Here is a 20,786-nt window from a genome sequence, read left to right as displayed (position 1 = left end):
CTGCCAAGCTCCTCTGTCCATGGGATTCTCCAGGCAAGAATACTGAAGTGAGTTACCATGCCCTCCTCCAGTGGATCTTCCCAACCCAGGAACTGAACCCACATCTCTTATGTCTCCTGCATTGGCAGGTGGGTTCTTTACCACTAGCACCACCTGAGAAGCCCAGCACAAACCTGTACTAGCGATCATTGAATACTTCATCATCATACACTCTCATTTTTTTTAAGTCAGTTTTACTCAAGAATGGCTGTGATAAAACAATAAAAATTGTTAATTTTTTAAAATCTCAACTTTTGAGTTCAGATCTTTATAATGTTCCGTGTGACAGAACAGGAAGAATACATAAAGCATTTGTGCTGATGTCAAAGTCTGATGTTTGTCTCAAGGAAAAGCAGTTGTGCGGTTTGAGGTGTGAGCTCGACAGGCCTCTTTTTTCACAGAACATCAGTTTTACTTGAAACAACTACTGACAGACAAAGTATGGTTATTCAGACTTGGGTACTTGGCAGACATTTTCTCAAAAATGAACAGAGTGAGCCTGTCACATCAAGGAAAACAACTGTCAGTGTTTGTCACCAAAAATAAAATTTGAGCTTTCAAGCAAAACTTAGAATTTTGTGTATGATGTGTATCCATCACTGTTAACTTGGCAGTTTTACATAACTTTTCTAATGCGCCCGGTAGTGATATTAACAATTGTTATCTTATTTCTATTGTGTAACAAAATGTGTTGATTTGAGGGTTCTGTATGACCGTCCAAATGACATGTTACAGAATACGTAAGAGTAAAAGATCCATTCAGTTGGCAAGTAACTACATTTCAACTCTTTTAAGGAACTTGTTGGGTTTTGGTGTAGTCTCAAAGAAGAATAGCCACAGTTTTCTGAAAAGGCTGTTAAAATGCTCCTCCCTGGAATTTCCGGGTGGTACAGTGGTTAGGACTCCATACTTTCACTGCAGTGCCCTGGGTTCAATCCCTGGTCAGGGAACTAAGATCCCATAAGCTGTGCAGCGAGGCCAAAATTAAATTAAATTAAAAATTAAAATAAAATGCTCCTCTTTTGTCCAACTACATATCCATGTGTGGCCAGACTACCTTCATTTACATCATCCAGAACATGTCACAAAAGATTAAATGCAGAGGGACATGTGAGAATCCAGCTGTCTTCTACTGAACCATACATTACAGAGAAATGTCAATGTAAAACAATCTCACTCTTCTTACTGCATTGTTTTTTGTATTGGAAAATGTTGTTTTGTGTGTGTGAGAGAGAGAGAGAGAAAAAGACACTCATACACACACACACACGTTCATGTCCTTCTCAGACCTTAGAATGTGACTTTATTTGGCAACAGTGTCACTGCAGATGTAATTGTTAATATATAAAGGATTATTGTGACTTTAAGTAAATTAATAAATATTTTCCTCACTTTTACTTTCTAATAGTGTAAATATCTATAGATATAGTGTATATGAGCAAAATTTCTTAGAGGTCCTCAATAATTTCTAAGAGTGTAAAGGGGTCCTGAGACCCAAAAAGTTAAGAACTGCTATCTCAGATTATTTTAGTATCCATTTTCTTTATAGTACCTTATTGCATTTTACACACATGCCAGTACACTCCCTAGCATGGGGATACCTAGCAAATTTGAGACAGAAGCTATTGATGAAACTGAAATATTATGCAGACCTTGGTCTCAGGCCATACTTGATCATAAAGAATCTTGTCCTTGTAAATGTGAGCCACCATGTCACAATTCCAGCTTATATGGCCTCAAGACAAAGTCATATTATAGTCAATGTGCTACAACAAAAGCCTCACTAAAACAAATCTTTCCAAGCCCACTGTATGACCCACTTATTTCAACCAGTATTTAATAAAATAAAAACATTTGGATAGTCTTAGAGTCCCTTTACAACAATATTTGAGATACTGTATAAAATCCTAACCAGATGACTCAGTCATTATTTAAGTGATATTTAACTGATACCTCTGTCCATAAAAGTATTTGTAGTTTCTCCTTAGAGCTCTTCCCTCTCCTTGATGTTGAGGCTACTAGCAATAAGGCACACTGTTTCTTTCCCTGAAGGAGTGCTCAGATTGCTGACCTACAGCAGAAGCTGCTGGACGCAGAAAGTGAAGACAGACCAAAACACCGCTGGGAGAATATTGCTACCATTCTGGAAGCCAAGTGTGCCCTGAAATACTTAACTGGAGAAGTAAACATTTCTTCCTATCATCCATTAGGGGTCTGGTTTGGTGGTTTGAAATTAGATGTTAGCCTGGAATATTGTCATAGTGCTATTGCCACTGTTCGTGGTAGAAACCACAATGACGCTATCATTAGAGAAATAGTTTTATGGGTAAAGGTTTGTGTGAGCAAGTACAGCCTGGTCACTTAAAATATATATGTAACTTGCAAGCTGATACTCATGCCTGACATATAACAGGTGCTCAATAATGTTCACTGTTATTATGAAAAGTTTAAGATACCATAGTAGGCCATTGATCAAACATAAAATAATATACTATACTACTTTTTACCTCTGATATGTATTTCAAAAAGTTTTAAGTGCGATCTAGGAGAGAGAAAACCTTTGACATATAAAGATTCATCTTAAGGAAAATCCGTCTTCACTGACCTTAAAATAATATATCATCATCCATTGTCACAAAAGGAATTAAAATTGATCACCTCTAGTGATTGAGGCAAGCATACAAACTCTAACTCTGCAAGTTTGAGCAATGCTATCATTTATACATTTTTGTATTGCGTTAGCAGATTTATCCTACTAAGGAAATCCTTATTAGTCTTGTGAACACTGGTATTTATGATGTTCACCATCGGGACTAGTAGAGAATATAAAACTAGGCCAGCACAGGATATCAATCTAGCCTAAAGAGCCAAAGCTGCAGTTTCAGCTAGTGTGTCTACGAGTTCCAACACGTGAACACAGGCACTCTGAAATGGGACATAATTAGCCATAAGGGTGTGACTTATGGATTTCTCTTTAAAATTAAGGAAGAACTTTTTGAATATCAGAATTTAGAATTGTCTGATACTCTTTGTGTTAGATTCATTCTTGCCTTGAAGTAGAACAAGAGCTTAAATGACCTTAGTGGTGGCTTCCAGCTCTAAGACATCTATCTCAGCAGATAACTATCTGGGCTCTTGGTTTGAATGGTGTTGTTACTATTCAATGATAGAATCCATGACATGAAAAAGTAAGACTAGACTTGGACATGGAAGAATATTTCTCAGTTTCAAGAAAGCTGACATTTTTCTGCCTAATGAATGGGGAAAGGTGACCATTCTCCAAATAAACTGATCTTCTTTTATCCCTTCCAGCTGGTCTCCTCCAAAATACAGGTCAGCAAGCTTGAAAGCAACCTGAAACAGAACAAGGCCAGCTATGCTGACATGCAGAAGATGCTGTTTGAGGAACGAAATCATTTTGCTGAAATAGAAGCAGAGTTACAGGCAGAGCTGGTGAGAATGGAGCAACAGCACCAAGAGAAGGTAAGCTGGCAAGCCAAGAAGCTATACTGAGAAACAAACCATCGTTGCTTTCTGTTGTTGGTTTAAAATAATAATAGTGGGAGGTATGAAGTTTCCTTCAAAAGGCCATGTAGTCTTTTCCAATCTTTGCAAGTAAGAAACCAGAAACAGAAAAATGGCTTATCTAAGTTTACACGTGCCAGTGATAGTGGCTCTTAGCTTCCAACTTTTTTTTGTTTATTATTTATCTACTTATTTATTTGGCTGTCTCGGGTCTTAGTTGCAGCATCAGCATCTTTTGTTGCAGCACATGGGCTTCTCTCCAGTTGTGGCCCAAGGGTTCCAGAGCACGTGGGCTCAGTAGTTGTGGTACACAAGCTTAATTGCCTCACGGCATGTGGGATCTTAGTTCCCCAACCAGGGATCGAACCCATGTTCCCTGCATTGGCAGGTGGATTCTTAACCACTGGACCACCTGGGAAGTTCCTTAAGCTCCAACCTTAATAGCAAGATGAACATGCTGATAATACTGTGACTGTGCTTGCTACTTCAAGCCATGAGAGTAAAAGAGAATAATTTTCTTTGAAATCACAGAGGAATAACTGCATCACTTCAGTTCAGTTCAGTCACTCAGTCGTGTCCGACTCTTCGTGACTCCATGGACCACAGCATGCCAGGCCTCCCTGTCCATCACCAACTCCCAGAGTCTACTCAAACTCATCTCCATTGAGTCAGTGATGCCATCCAACCATCTCATCCTCTGTCGTCCCCTTCTCCTCCTGCCTTCAATCTTTCCCAGCATCAGGGTCTTTTCAAATGAGTCAGCTCTTCACATCAGGTGGCCAAAGTATTGGAGTTTCAGCTTCAACATCAGTCCTTCCAATTAATATTCAGGACTGATCTCCTTTAGGATGGACTGGTTGGATCTCCTTGCAGTCCAAGGGACTCGCAAGAGTCTTCTCCAACACCACACTTCAAAAGCATCAATTCTTCTGCGCTCAGCTTTCTTCACAGTCCAACTCTCACATCCATACATGACTACTGGAAAAACCATAGCCCTGACGAGACGGACCTTTGTTGGTAAAGTAATGTCTCTGCTTTTTAACATGCTGTCTAGGTTGGTCATAACTTTCCTTCCAAGGAGTAAGCGTCTTTTAATTTCATGGCTGCAGTCACCATCTGCAGTGATTTTGGAGCCCAAAAAAATAAAGTCTCTCACTGTTTCCATTGTTTCCCCATCTATTTGCCATGAAGTGATGGGACTAGATGCCATGATCTTAGTTTTTTGAATGTTGAGCTTTAAGCCAACTCTTTCACTCTCCTCTTTCACTTTCATCAAGAGGCTCTTTAGTTCTTCTTCAATTTATGCCATAAGGGTGCCATAAGGTTCTTCAATTTCTGCATATCTGAGGTTATTGATATTTCTCACAGCAATCTTGATTCCAGCTTGTGCTTCATCCAGCCCAGCATTTCTCATGATGTACTCTGCATATAAGTTAAATAAGCAGGGTGACAATATACAGCCTTGACGTACTCCTTTTCCTGTTTGGAACCAGTCTGTTGTTCCAAACAGTTCTAACTGTTGCTTCCTGACATGCATACAGATTTCTCAAGAGGCAGGTCAGGTGATCTGGTATTCCCATCTCGTTCAGAATTTTCCACATTTTATTGTGACCCACACAGTCAAAGGCTTTGGCATAGTCAATAAAGCAGAAATAGGTGTTTTTCTGGAACTCTCTTGCTTATTCGATGATCCAGCAGATGTTGGCAATTTGATCTCTGGTTCCTCTGCCTTTTCTAAAACCAGCTTGAACATCTACAAGTTCACGGTTCACGTATTGTTGAAGCCTTGCTTGGAGAATTTTGAGCATTACTTTGCTAGTGTGTGAGATGAGTGCAATTGTGCAGTAGTTTGAGCATTCTTTGGCATTGCCTTTCTTTGGGATTGGAATGAAAACTGACCCTTTCCAGTCCTGTGGCCACTGCTGAGTTTTCCAAATTTCCTGGCATATTGAGTGCAGCACTTTCACAGCATCATCTTTTAGGATTTGAAATAGCTCAACTGGAATTCCATCACCTCCACTAGCTTTGTTCATAGTGATGCTTCCTAAGGCCCACTTGACTTCACATTCCAGGATGTCTGGCTCTAGGTGGGTGATCACACCATCGTAGTTATCTGGGTCGTGAAGATCTTTTTTGTACAGTTCTCTGTATTCTTGGCACCTCTTCTTAATATCGTCTGCTTCTGTTCTGTCCACACTATTTCTGTCCTTTATTGGGCTAAACTGAAATTCCTTTTTCCTCTTATTCCTTTGGTACCATTGGGTTGTATTTTTCTCTAGGTGCTGTACCTCCTCAGTCAGCTACAACAAAGCCAAATGGCAGAGAAGCAGCTAGAAGAGTCAGTCAGCGAAAAGGAACAACAGCTGCTGAACACCCTGAAGTGTCAGGTATGGACATGAGGCAAAGCTCTCCAGAGATGGGGTCCACGGGCCTGACTTAGAACTCTATCTGATTTAGACCATTGTTTAACCTGCAGAAAAAATTACCTACTGAAAAGAAGTTTATAATGGTAGCCTCTGTTGCTTTGTTAGCCCTATTTGGTCAATTTAGTGATGTTTAGGATGTAGCCATACATAGGATAACCTCTGTTTTGATACAGAAATGAGAGTATATACTCTGTACCAGACTTTAAGGCCTCCTCGTTCTTTCTCTCAACCCTGAGCTCTAAAGAGTTGAGAATGTTAAATCATCCAGTAGAATCCTAGGGGCATTTAGCTCTCTCTTTCTGTGCCTGCTATGAGTTGAGACCTGACATGTTTGTAAAATGCCTGGGGTCTGCATTTCTTCCAGAGTCTGGTAACACCACACCCTTTAATAGCATGTTGGAGCACTATTTTATCCAAGTTAGCATCTTTTTCCTGAACCACCAGTCTCTAAGTTTTCCTTGGCACCTCTCACTGAAGACATAACCAAACTTGTTAAGGTCATATGCATGAATCCAGTTGTCTTAAGTGCCAAGAAAGTTTAATCAGAAAAAAAAATAGAAAGTTTAATCAGGCTCACTAGTGCAGCAAATAAACTGCTTAATCTGTGTTGAGAAGCATGGACAAAAGCATCCAAAGATGTCAAAGAAACAGCTGACTCTCTGGGTGGGTTTCTTTATTGGCATCCTGATGTGAATAAGGGATATGAGGCTAGAAAATAGAAAAAAATGAAGAATGTGTATAGGGCAGAGCCCATGCTTCCTGTGAGTGTGGTCATGGCTGCTTGGGAATGTTGGAATAGAGGTGGCATTCAGGACATCTAGGAATTGGTAGGGATCAGGCATTTTTCTGGGTGCCAATGCCTGCTGTGCAAAAACCATCTGCTGCCAGCAACTTGGCAGTAGTGTGTTTTCATCTCTGAGTTGTTTGGTAACCCATATGTAGTACCCAAAATAACCCCACCTATCACTGCATTATCTGGAAACAGGATGAAGAACTTGAGAAGATGCGGGAAGTGTGTGAGCAAAATCAGCAGCTTCTTCAAGAGAATGAACTCATGAAGCAGGTACTGCAGCTTCCCACCCATTCAGTAAGCCCTGGGAGACCCTGTTGCAACTGAGACCAGCCCTTGGGAGCAACTCCTAGTATATATAGACTTGGCTCTATTTTATGAGGTCTTCATCTAGTTTCCATGTGATATGGTCATGTCCATTTCAGATGATATAAAAGACATTTAAATTTGCTCCTTTCTGAATCTAATACTGATCCTGTAAAGTGGGAATCCTTCAACCTACTTTGCTATTATCCGGCCTCACTTTACCATGGCTTAAAATTAAGCTAATTAGGATTCTGTGTTTTATCCATGAACACTCTCAGAAGCTTCCCTGCAAAGTACACTTTGTCTCTTCTTTTCAAATAGAAACTGAACCTCCTCCAAGTAGCCAGCAGACAGAAATCTCATCTTCGTAAGGATACCCTTCTGTCTCCAGACTCTTCTTTTGAATATATCCCACCTAAGGTAAACTACTCAGTGCCTGTGATACCTTCGCATAGCCAAGGTTTGTGGTGAGTGTGCAAAAATCACCTTTTTAGAAGTGGTTGATAGTTAAAATTCCTACATTCCAGCATCCCAAGTTTCCTTGGAGTCCCAGATAAAACTACAGTACAATCTTGAGAAAAATAGACTTCCTCCCTCCCTCGAAGCCTGTCTTTAGGCTATTTAGGTCATTTAGGTCATTTAGGCATTATGCAACACAGCTGAGAAGGAGGAGCAAAGAGCAGTGTTCAGCTGTCCATCTAAAGATACTTATCATATCATGAGTCTCTCCCTCCTTCCTCAGATTACTCAGCCTCTGTCCCTTCAGTTTCTCTCCCTTCAAAGACTGTAAGGTCAAAGGCTAAAGTAGAATTTTCTTCTGATTGGTAAAGCCAAGTGGGCTGTCTTTGAGGGCATCTAAAATCTCTGCTCTTAGAATATAGCTGGCAGCAGCTACTAAGAAGATAGGATCCAAGTGTTGTTGTTTTTAGTTAAATAACCATTCCAAACCTTTTTTCTTAGCCCAAACCTTCCCGTTTTAAAGAAAAGTTCCTGGAGCAAAGCATGGACATCGAAGACCTAAAATACTGTTCGGAATATTCTGTGAATGAGCCTGAGGACAGTGATGGTGATGGTGGCGATGGGAATGATGAGGAATGGAAGCCAACAAAATTAGTTAAGGTGTCCAAGAAGAACATCCAAGGGGTAGGAGGCAGCTCATCTCTTTCAGGAGTTCTGTTCATTAGTCTTCACTGCCAGTGAGAATGTGCCAGCCCCTCGATCCCATTCAGAGGCACTGGCTCCACTGAGGGGCGTTCATTGGGCAAGCTCTATATGGAACCCAGGGCTAAGTGAGAGGGCTGCCTGGGTGCACAGAGGGGTCCTTTTCATGTTTTCAGATTCTTACCCAGTCTGAACAGGTAGTAGTGTTCTATACCGTCTCATTGAAACTGGTTCCTGTGTGATCATAATAACCTTTCACATTCTTATAGCACTTTACAGTTTATGAACTATTCTCATATGTTACCTCTTTTCGTTGTCACCAAAAAAAAAAAAAATCCAGTGAGGTGTTTATTGTTTATATTTTACAGCTGGATCTGAGACTCAGGAGAGTGAAATGACCTTGCCCAGGGACATAAAACCAAGTGAGAGTCAGGACTTGAAATCAAATGTTGTGACTCCAAGTCCAGTTTATTTCTACCACACCATGGTCAAATCAGTAAAAACCTCAGACCAACTTTAAAATCAAACACACCAAAGTTAGGGCTAGTTAGGAAAAATCTGACTTTGAGACATGCTCTTTTTACTTATTGGAGAAGGCAATGGCACCCCACTCCAGTACTCTTGCCTGGAAAATCCCATGACAGAGGAGCCTGGTAGGCTGCAGTCCATGGGGTCGCTAAGAGTCAGACACAACTGAGCGACTTCACTTTCACTTTTCACTTTCATGCATTGGAGAAGGAAATGGCAACCCACTCCAGTGTTCTTGCCTGGAGAATCTCAGGGACGGGGGAGCCTGGTGGGCTGCCATCTATGGGGTCACACAGAGTCCGACAGGACTGAAGCAACTTAGCAGCAGCTGTTTACTTACACAATGACATTGCTACATATTTACCAAACTTAGATGTTTTATGTTGAAACACTAATTCCCCAGGCCTTACAGTTCATTACTACCCCAACTGTGCCCTGCAGCCACATTCCACTTAAAGAGAACAACTCACAAATTAACTTAGCTGGATTCCTAGAAGGTTACTCAATTTCATTAGCTGATAGCTCACCACTGGGGAACTGAGCCTTGTATAGCCACAAACACCAGAGAGAAGCAAATCATGAGAACTAGACCATTGTGGCATTAAGTCATTTGCAAAGTCATCAGGAATGCAACAAAGTCACCATGTGCTCTTGGTGGAACTAAGAGCTCATCCTTAGCCTCAGAAAGCTTATAATCTAAATGGGAAAACAAGACAAAGAAATAGGAAGCATCATAGAACCTCAGGGCTTCCCAGGTGGTGCAAGTGGTAAAGAACCTGCAAGAGACATAAGAGACACAAGTTCGATCCCTGGGTTGAAAAGATGCCCTGTAGGAGGGTACGGCAACCCACTCCAGTATTCTTGCCTGGAGAATCCCATGGACAGAGGAGCCTGGTGGGCTATAGTCCATAGGGTCACAAAGAGTCAGACATCACTGAAGCGACTTAGCATGCATGTACACATAGAACCTCAACCTACTCATCTCAGGGACATGGATTGAGGGGCCTTTAAGAGTGACTATAAAGCCAAACCAAGTAGATAGAGTTTAAGGACATGCCATGAAAGAGATGACTATTGCTGCATTATAAGACAGAAAGGGAAATACAGTCTTGGGAGACCATTTTCTGGCACAATGAATAGCATATTGCAAAGTCTTGATAGTAGAGGTAGTAGTGTAACAGAGTTGGGACATTGAGAGAAAATGGGGCAGAACATGTCTTTCATTCATTTACTCAGCAAACATTTATGCTGTCTATTGTGATTGAAGTGGAATGCATGAGCTGAATGTTGATAGAAAGGTCAGCCAGGTAATAGGAAGCAAAGATGAGAAGTACACACAGAAACAAATGGTAGAGGACCTAAAGCTCTGGGAAGGAGTTTCCAAACAGGAAGCAAATATGGGTATACTTGTCTTTGAGGAATGCCTATCACACACACATACACAAGTATATATATATATATGCACTATTGCTATAAGCTTAAAAAAGGAAATATAAAAGTATAGCAAAATATTGCAAGTAAGTAATAATTGTTATCAATGATAAATCCTATGTCTAAAACACTGAGAGATGATTCATTTCTAGGCTTTTCCCCTGATTTTATAACTTGAGAATATAATTGGGCTTTAAGGGGGGCAAGTTGACAATTGAATTTCTCCTTTTTGGTGACCTTGAAGTATAATGGATGCTGTGACTGCTCTTTCATCGGACTGCTTGTAGACACGTCAGCTTTAGACCTTGATGCTTTGCATGAAGGCCATCCTGATTGTTACTGTTGCAACACAGCTGAATCACTATCCTATCCAGGTATTTGGATAGGAGGCTGCAGCAAGCACCAAAATGATGACTTGTCCAAAGCTAATGCTGAAAAAATAGGTTTCCTCATTCAGCTGTGTTTCCTATATATACTAAGGAGATGCCAAAGGATAAAGAAGTGATAGCTTAGAAGCCAGGTAGACATGAGTTCTGTCTTGACTTTGCCACTGTTTAGTTGGTTGGCCTTAAGCAGGTCACACAATCTCTCTGGGCCTCAGATTCCTTATTTATGTAATAAAGGGATGAGACTAGACTAGTGATACATACGGTCTCTTCCAGCACAAATATCCTGAGTTAAAGTTGTATATATGGGTTTTGTTGTTGTTTTTAATATGTAGGTTTTAATAATACCACCTTTATATGGTATTATATGGTGTCCAAGAAGTTAAAAGAAGGAATATATGTGAGAGCACCTTGTAAAGGATAAAATGTCATGCAGGTATTGGTATTAAAGCACTGTAACCACTATTACAAATATTCCCATTTGTCCCCTTTGGCAGAAAAGAAGGAGCAGGTATTCTGGTCTCTAGTAATAAAAGAATGGAGATGAACTGGGATGGAGTGACTTGTCCAAGGGCATGCCAAGTATTGAGTATAAGACTAGAGCCCAAGTCTCCTAATTCCTGGCCTAGTATTCTTTATGTTACAATTTTTACCAGTTTTTATCATTCTGAGATATAATATAGCACTAAAATCAGTGCTAGAAGAATTATAGACTCTAAAGAAATAATTTTCAACCCTGGTTGCACATTAGAATCCCCCAGGGAGCTTTTAAACACAGGGAGCCTGAGACCCCATGCCCAGATATTCTGATTTAATTAGTCTGAGGTGAGACCTGGCCTTTTTGAAAAGCTCACCAGAGATTTCTTATGTGCACATGGACATCACCAGATGGTCAGGGTTGAGAACCACTGGCGTAAAGGAACCCCAAAGGTCTTTCCTCTCTACTTCCCACTCTATATAAAGACTCTCTATTAAAGTGGTTCCCAATTATGGTGTTGGGACATGCTGGTTGGTTGCTAGCAGTTGTGGTACACACACATGTGTGTATATACATATACCACATACATCATATTTGAGGTTATGTCTGTGGCAAGGTCTTGCCCCCTCTCTTATATTTTGATCCCGGTTTGGGAGAAAACAGGATGAATTTATAGCTAGTGCACATGGCATTCATGTGAATACATCTAACGTGTATGTCATGACTGTTCTATAATACCACTCCCAGGTGTTTATCTAGCCTCTGCTTGCTCGAAAACAAGCAGTCTACTAGGGGGAAGCTCACAGTCTCACAGGGAATCCCACTGTATTCCAAGTGGCTGTTAGAAAGCTGTACTTTGTTGAGCTGAAGTGTGCTGTCCTATAGATCATCCCAATGAGACTTTGGCTATGTAAAAGTTGACTTGTTTTTCCTTATAACAACCCCTCAGATACCAGTCTCCTACGATTAACCCTGTGGATAAAATGAAGACACATGGCCTGGGTAATAGAGTGTTTTTGAGGCAGATAGATAAATGTATAAATGGTCAGAGGACCATACCCAGTATATAGCAATCAATGGATCAATGTCATTCTGGTGAGGTATCTCTCGGACATGTCATAGAACGCTGTCTTTTGTTCTGTCTTATTCAAAGGAGTGAAGCTGGGTTTTGTTTTATTTTTATTACATCCAGTGTTGGCAAAGGTGACTGAGGTGGGCATTTCTGTCTGTTGTTATTAAAATGTAACTTGGCATACCTTTCTGGAAAGCACCTTGCAAATATGTATCAGAAGCCATAAAAATATTCCTATAGGCAGGGAGGATCAAAGAGAGGGGGCATATATATACTTATGATTGATTCATACTATTCACGGGGTTCTCAAGGAAGAATACTGAAGTGGTTTGCCATTCCCTTCTCCGGTGGACCATGTTTTGTCAGAACTCTCCACCAGTATGAAAAGGCAAAAAGATATGACACTGAAAGATGAACTCCCCAGTTCGGTAGGTGCCCAATATGCTACTGGAGAAGAGTGGAGAAATAGCTCCAGAAAGAATGAAGAGGCTGAGCCAAAGTGAAAACAATGCCCAGTTGTAGATGTGACTGGTGATGGAAGTAAAACCCAATGCTGTAAAGACAATATTGCATAGGAACCTGGAATGTTAGGTCCATGAACCAAGGTAAATTGGAAGTGGTCAAACAGGAGATGGCGAGAGTGAACACTGACATTTTAGGAATCATGGACGGGAATGGGAGAATGTAATTCAGATGACCGTTATATCTACTACTGTGGACAAGAATCCCTTAGAAGAAATGGAGTAGCCCTTGTAGTCAACAAGAGTCTGAAATGCAGTACTTGGGTGCGATCTCAAAAACAACAGAATGATCTCTGTTTCCAAGGCAAACCATTCAATATCACAGTAATCCAACTCTGTCCCAACCACTAATGTTGAAGAAGCTGAAGTTGAATGATTCTATGATGACCTACAAGACCTTCTAGAACTAACACCAAAAAAAGATGTCTCTTTCATTGTAGGGGACTAGAATTCAAAAGTAGGAAGTCAAGAGATATCTGGAGTAACAGGCAAGTTTGGCCTTGGAGTACAAAATGAAGCAGGGCAAAGGCTAACAGAGTTTTGCCAAGAGAACAACACAAGAGACGACTCTGCACATGGACATCACCAAATGGTCAGTACTGAAATCAGATTGATTATATTCTTTGTAGCCAAAGATGGAGAAGCTCTATACAGTCAGCAAAAACAAGACCAGGAGCTGACTGTGGCTCAGATCACGAACTCTTTATTGTAAAATTCAGACTTAAATTAAAGAAAGTAGGGAAAACCACTAGACCATTCAGATATGACCTAAATCAAATCCTTTATGATTACACAATGGAAGTGACAAATGTATTCAAGGGATTAGATCTGATAGAGTGCCTGAAGAACTATGGACGGAGGTTGTGACATTGTACAGGAGGTGGTGATCAAAACCATCCCCAAGAAAAAGAAACACAAGAAGGCAAAATGGTTGTCTGAGGAGGCCTTACAAATAGCTGAGGAAAGAAGAGAAAGCAAAAGGCAAAGGAGAAAAAGAAAGATATCCATTTGAATGCAGAGTTCCAAAGAATAGCAAGGAGAGATAAGAAAGCTTTCCTCGGTGATCAATGCAAAGAAATAGAGGAAAACAATAGAATGGGAAAGATTAGAGATCTCTTCAAGAAAATTAGAGATACCAAGGGAACATTTCATGCAAAGATGGGCATAATAAAGGATAGAAATGCTATGGACGTAATAGAAGTAGAAGATATTAAGAAGGGGTGCCAAGAATACACAGAAGAACTATATAAAAGAGATCTTAATGACCCAGATAATCATGATGGTGTGATCATTCACCTAGAGCCAGACATTCTGGAGTGCAGGTCAAGTGGGCCTTAGGAAGCATCACTATGAACAAAGCTAGTGGAGGTCATGGAATTCCAGTTGAGCTACTTCAAATCCTGAAAGATGATGCTGGAAAGTGCTGCCTTCAATATGCCAGGAAATCTGGAAAACTCAGCAGTGGCCAAAGGACTGGAAAAGGTCAGTTTTCATTCCAATCCCAAAAAAGGGCAATGTCAAAGAATGTTCAAACTGTGGCACAATTGTGCTCATCTCACATGGTAGCAAAGTAATGCTCAAAATTCCCCAAGCTAGACTTCAACAGTACATGAACCAAGAACTTCCAGATTTTCAAGCTGGATTTAGAAAAGGCAGAGGAACCAGAGATCAAATTGCCAACATTCATTTGATCATAGAAAACACAAGAGAATTCCAGAAAAGCATCTACTTCTGCTTCATTGACTATGCTAAAGCCTTTGATTGTGTGGATCACAGCAAACTGCTGAAAATTTTTCAAGAGATGGGAATACCAGACCACCTTACCTGCCTCCTGAGAAGTCTATATGCTGGTCAAGAAGCGACATTTAGAACCGTACGTGAAACAATGGACTGGTTCCAAATCGGAAAAAGAGTACGTCGTCACAGCTGTTTATTGTCACCCTGCTTATTTAGCTTATATGCAGAGTACATCAGGCTAAATGCCAGGCTAGGTGAAACACAAGCTGGAGTCAAGATCGCCAGGAGACATATCAATAACCTCAGATATGCAGATGACACCACCCTTATAGCAGAAATTGAAGAGGATCTAAAGAGCCTTCTGATGAGGGTGACAGGAGAGTGAAAAAGCTGGCTTAAAACTCAGCATTGAAAAAACAGAGATCATGGCCTCTGGTCCCATCATTTCATGGCAAATACATGGGGAAACAATGGAAAGATTGAGAGACTTTATTTTGGGGAGCTCCAAAATCATTGGAGATGGTGACTACCCATGAAATTAAAAGACACTTGCTCCTTGGAAGAAAAGCTATGACCAACCTGGACAACATATTAAAAAGCAGAGATATTACTTTGCTGACAAAGGTCCATCTAATCAACGCTGTGGTTTTTCCAGTAGTCATGTATGTATGTGAGAGTTGGACCTTAAAGAAAGCTGAGTGCTGAAGAATTGATGCTTTTGAAGTGTGGTGTTGGAGAAGACTCTTGCAAGTCCCTTGGGCTGCAAAGAGATCAAATCAGTCAATCTTAAAGGAAATCAGTCCTGAATATTCATTGGAAGGACTGATGTTGAAACTGAAACTCCAATACTTTGGCTACCTGATACGAAGAACTGACTCATTGGAAAAAATCCTGATGCTAGGAAAGATTGAAGACAGGAGAAGGGAATGACAGAGGATGAAATGGTAGGATGGCATCACTGACTTGATAGACATGAGTTTGAGCAAGCTCCGGAATTGGTGATGGACAGAGAAACCTGGCATGCTGCAGTCCATGGGGTCACAGAGAGTCAGATATGACTGAACATAATGTATGGCTGATACACTGTTGTATGGCAGAAACCAACACAACATTGTAAAGCAATTATCTTCCAACTAAAAATAAATTTTAAAAAATGTTCCTTTCCTTCAGCCCTGTAATTATACACCTAGGTATTTATACTAAGGAAATAGTCATTGATATGTAAAAAGATTTATAAATCATTTTTGAGCATCGGACTATGTATCAGGCCCTGCTTCTAGGTGCTGAGGATAATAAACAGACGTCAGATCCTTGGCCTCATGAAACTGAAGACATTCTTGTGGAGAGAGACACAAAGTGACCAGAAAACAAAATAATTTTAGATGGTAAGAGATGAAACAAAAATATAGTCAAATCTTAGAGAATGATGGAGTAGGAAAAGAGTACTTTGGAAGAGTGCTTGGAAGAGGCCTCTCTAAAGAGGAGATATTTAAGCTGAGATCTGAACAAAGTGAAGGAACAAGCCAGGAAAAAGTCAGAAGAACATTTCAGGGAAAGGAAACCATAACTGCAAAGGTCTCAGAGTAAGAATGATCTTGTCTTATCAAGGAGCAGCTGAAAAGGTCAGTGTGGCTGGAGGATATTGAGAAATGAAAGGGTGCAGTACAAGGGCAGGTCAGAGGGGTAATCAGGGCCCTTGTCAGTCATGGTAAGATTTGGATTGTATTTATATACCAGGATATTTGCTGTGTGTAACATGATTTATAATGGTAAACAATTTCTTTCAAAATAATCTTTTTTTTTTTTCAAAATAATCTTAATATCTAACATTAAGTGACTGATTAAGTACATTGATATTTCCACATAATGAAAGGCCATATGCAATTGTTAAATATTAAAAATCATGATTTTGATTTTCAGATTTTATAGAGTACTGTATATTATTCTCATAATAAGGAGGGGTAGGTGTTTTAATGGTTTCTTTTACCTTTACAACTACAGAACAATGGTGATGGTTGTCCATATGAAAGAGAGTTGAGGACTTGAATTTAGCTATAAATGCAGCATGAATACACAAAGATGGCAAGCTAAAAAATGTTACTGTGATTTTAGGGCTCATAACCAGAACTATTGAGTTCATAACAAGGGAGGTGTTTCTCTCAATCTACTTCACAATGGTCACACCACATTTAGAAAGTTGTGCTCATTTCTGGATGTCACAATTAAAGATGAACTTGGACAAATTGATATATAGCTAAGGTGCTGAGAATTCTTGGAAAACATGTCATGTGGTGAATCATTGAGGGAGCTAGGTATATTTAGCTTTGAGAGGATTTGGACAGAGTGGGACTGGGGAGTGAAGATGATACTCAGGGTTTAAACATCTGTGCTGTGAAAGTGGGGTTAAACTGATTTCATGTCATTCCAGATGGCAGAATTGGGTCCTGAGGTCAGAATTTATATAGAAACTGTTATCTCAGGATAAATAGATCGTTGGATAATAAGACCAGAGATGTTAGAGTGGGGCTTCATACATCAAATCAGGCTTTAAGTGGTCACTGAGGTCTCCTCTGACTAATCCATCATTCTATGAGCTCTGCCACCTATATTTGTTCCAAGTCAAACTATCCTATTTCCTTCTACCATTTCTCTTATAACATCACTTCCTGTAATGCTGGTCACCCGCCACTTTTTGTTTAATGCCCTCTTTATGAAACACGTGCACACAGTGAACTCCTGAATGTGTGTGCAAGGAAACATATTGATAAAATGGGCTTAATATGTGGAAAGCACTTGTAACAGTGCCTGGCATATGTTAATATAAGATATTACTACTGTAGCCTTTTTAGTAAGGGTGAAATGTGGCACTGTGATGAGTATGGATCAACTGTGGCATATCCAGAGAGTGAAGATGCATGTAACAGGAGCTACATGCATCAACAGATTTGTGGTAAAAGACACACATGAATAAGCATCTAATTCAAGAGACTGCCCCTGAGAGGGAGGGAGGTGAATGGGATCAGGAAAGGGTAGACAGGATGCTTCAGTTGTATCTGTTTTTTACTCATCAAAGAAGGATTGGGGGGACTTCCCTGGTGGTCCAGTGGTTAAGATTCCACGCTTCCAATGCCAGGGGCACAGCTTCCACCCCTGGTCGGAGAGCTAAATCACACATGCCGCAACTAGCCAAATTGAGGATTGGGAACATGAGTGGGTTTTTTTTATTGTCTACACTTTTTATATGCCAAAAATCCCATGGACAGAGGAGTGTGGTAGGTCCATGAGGTTGCAAAGAGTCAGACATGACTGAGCAACTTCCCTTCAAAATAGAATATGTTATTTCAAATGGGATCTGACTGACCCAGGTATAGTGAAGCAAATTTCTTCACTTCTTGTGATTTCTGAACTCCAAATTTCTGCCTGACTTTCTGACAGCCATTTCACACTGTTGACTCGAAGCTTGCTGACACCTCAAGTCCCTAGACCTTTTTTGCACAAACTACCTTTTTTGTGTATGTGTGTGTTTTCAGGGTTTTTGTTTGTTTTGGGCCCAGTTGCGAGTGCAGCTTATAGGATCTTAGTTCCCTGACCAGGGATTGAACCCAGGCCCTCAAGCCCTCAGCAGTGACGTCTCAGAGTCCTAAGGACTGGACTGCCAGGGAATTCCCTTCACAAACTTCTTTTAAGCCAGATTTCCACCCATATTATATTTATATGGCTGATTTGGGGGGGAACCTAAATGGTACACTTACATTTATCCCTGCTATAACTTTTCTGTCTACTTCCAGCCCATGATTCCAGCCTGTCAAAATATATTTGTATTGTGATTCTGTTATCTTACGTATTAATCATCCTTCCAGCTTTATGTCATTGTTACCACTGATGAATATGCCTACCTTGTAGACTGGCTATGAGACTCAAATGAGATTTTGCATTTCTATATATGAAAGTACTCAGAAAACTGTAAAGTGCTATACAGATGTAAATTATTTTATTTCATATCATCAGTGATTTATTAAAATGTTGAATGATTAAACTGCTGAGGACAAAGCCGAGACCAACACTAAACAAACTAGAAATGTGAGTTGGATGCAAGTACAGCTGGGTAGATCTCAAGACACTGAGCAACTCTACTCAGTTATTAAATCTGTCTAACTCTACTCCCATCCAGCTCACAGTCCTTCACTTTGGCCATAAAATCATCATGAAAATCTTTGTCAATTGCTCTGCATTATTATGGTACCCCTCCAATCTGTCTTTCAAGTATATTATCCCAAAAGTGTGGCATGACTTGTTCTTAGAAAACCTATGGTGGTTCTTGGTGATCATTGTTTCACTAAAGAAGAGAGGACTGCAAAGATAGAAGTTTTTCATTTTTTCTAGAATGGCTTGCGAATGAAGGGAAGGTACTTCAAACCTAGTCTTCTGACTCAGTAATGTTTCTTTCTACAAACCTGTTTTGCAGTGTTCCTGCAAGGGCTGGTGTGGGAACAAGCAGTGTGGGTGCAGGAAGCAAAAATTGGACTGTGGCGCAGACTGCAGCTGTGACGCCACAAAGTGTAGGAACCGTCAGCAAGACAAGGTAGGATCAGTGCTGTCACCCATCACCATCCCTTCAGATCTCCCAGAAGTCTGTGCCCTTTTCTTCCACCTTCAGTCTTGAAACCTGGAGTCTCCTGCTCAGCCCTTCCTACCCTCCTTCCCCCTGAACCAGAAAAAAGCTATTTCATTTCTCAGTCCTTCTTTCTTGCTGCTAGCCTGTCCACACCACCCCTCCAGAAGCCACAGCCCCTCCCAGGAGATTCCCAGATATGCAGTTCCTCACCCCCGGCCTTGGCTATAAAATTTCTATGCAATGTCTACAGCAGGAACAAGGAACCAGAGAGCAAGCATTGACAGGCATACAGCCACACAGGATCAAACTAGTCAAGAGGCTTAGCTGAAATTGTAAGGGCCACGTGCTGAGGTAGCATCTTCCAGGAAAGAAGTTAATCCTTCTGACATCTTGAGACATTAGTTACTTAGACCTTCGCCATGGGTACCGGCTATTCCATGGCTCTAGGAAAAGACCCACAGGAACTTGGTCTTCCTAATAAGCACTGTTCATGAGCCAAGCTGACTGTAACTGTTCTTACACTGCTCCCGGGAATAGCAAACTCAGGTGAACAAAATGTGCAGGAGACGGGCAGCACCAGGAAGGTCAGATCCCCGTCCTTGCCTTCTGCCCACCTGTGCCCACGAGCAAAAGTTCATTCCTACCGCTCTCCATGTAATACACAAGAATTCCGGCAAGACTAGTTCACCATGCATTTCGCAGTTTTGCCCTGGGTCTTCTATTTAAAAGACTTCTAGAATAGGTAGTCATTAGAGAATTAAAATGACAAGCTAGAGGTCAGGCTAAGAACTGTAGAAGTAGCATTATAGAAAGACCTTAAGGGTTCTCTGTTCCCATGTTTTTCTCAGTTTAGGTTCTAGAGTCCTACAGTGGCTCCAGGTAGAGGATTATGGCCCAACTCAGTTTGACCCCATGCCAGCCAAAGCAGCTTGCTCTTGTTTATTTATCAAGTTTCCTCTAAGAATTTCAGTTGTAAAACCACTGATCTAGTCCAATACTGCCATTTTACAGAGAAGGAAACTAAGGCCCAGAGATAAGCCTCAGTGACTTGCCCGATATTATACAGCTGGTCATGGCGGCTAAGATTAGACCTCAGGCTTCCTGACTTTTAATCCACTTCAGTTTCCATGACAACAGGCTATAAATCTAATCCAAGCTCTACCACAGAGTCGCCTTGTTACCTAAGCAACTCCTCTCTCTTGGCCTCAGCTTCCTCTCTGAAAGGAAGACTGATACAGGCAACACTCTGCAGAAATGCTAAAAAGGATAATGTAGATTGTGGAGGGGAGAGGATTAATGGAAGAAATGGCCAAGGCTCAGCCTTGTTTTAAACCTTGCCTCATGATGTGTCCTGTGCTCTCCTCTCCAATCCTTTGCCTTCAGAGGTTTCCTTTGAGCATTGTGAGCCCCGCCCAGCAGGATCACCCTAAGACTTGCTTAGACTGTCTGATGAGGCTCTCAGAGCTGGTACCTCCCTGGCTGAAGGGGAGCAAACCAACTATGTAACCCTAGGAGCTGAATTTCTAACATGCCAGTCTGCTTGGTTCTCAGGATAGCCTGGGCACAGTTGAGCGGACTCAGGATTCTGAAGGCTCCTTCAAACTGGAGGATCCCACAGAGGTGACCCCAGGATTGAGCTTCTTTAACCCTGTCTGTGCCACTCCCAACAGCAAGGTAGGTGGGCTAAAAGCCAGGTGTTTCCAAATGTATCAGTGTCCATCTCTGCTTTAGCACTGACAGAGAGCTGTGGGGTGGGGAAGGGAAATAAAGG

The 20,786-nt window shown here is 41.0% G+C and overlaps 1 protein-coding gene across 4 annotated transcripts in view; it reads left to right on the top strand.

Annotated features, from left to right (window-relative positions):
• The window catches only part of KIF4A (kinesin family member 4A), a 143,224-nt gene that overhangs the window by 121,540 nt on the left and 898 nt on the right, over positions 1-20,786 (top strand). For all 4 annotated transcript variants that reach the window (XM_043458802.1, XM_043458803.1, XM_043458805.1 and 1 more), the window contains exons 23-30: positions 2,092-2,221; positions 3,352-3,522; positions 5,844-5,951; positions 6,976-7,053; positions 7,408-7,506; positions 8,047-8,229; positions 18,866-18,982; positions 20,567-20,689. In XM_043458802.1, the coding sequence (XP_043314737.1) occupies positions 2,092-2,221; positions 3,352-3,522; positions 5,844-5,951; positions 6,976-7,053; positions 7,408-7,506; positions 8,047-8,229; positions 18,866-18,982; positions 20,567-20,689 (1,009 nt within the window). The remainder of the gene's footprint in view (positions 1-2,091; positions 2,222-3,351; positions 3,523-5,843; positions 5,952-6,975; positions 7,054-7,407; positions 7,507-8,046; positions 8,230-18,865; positions 18,983-20,566; positions 20,690-20,786) is intronic.

Source organism: Cervus canadensis, chromosome X (genome assembly GCF_019320065.1).
Source record: "Cervus canadensis isolate Bull #8, Minnesota chromosome X, ASM1932006v1, whole genome shotgun sequence".
NCBI classification, from domain to species: domain Eukaryota; kingdom Metazoa; phylum Chordata; class Mammalia; order Artiodactyla; family Cervidae; genus Cervus; species Cervus canadensis.
This window is presented reverse-complemented; position numbering and strand designations above follow the sequence as displayed.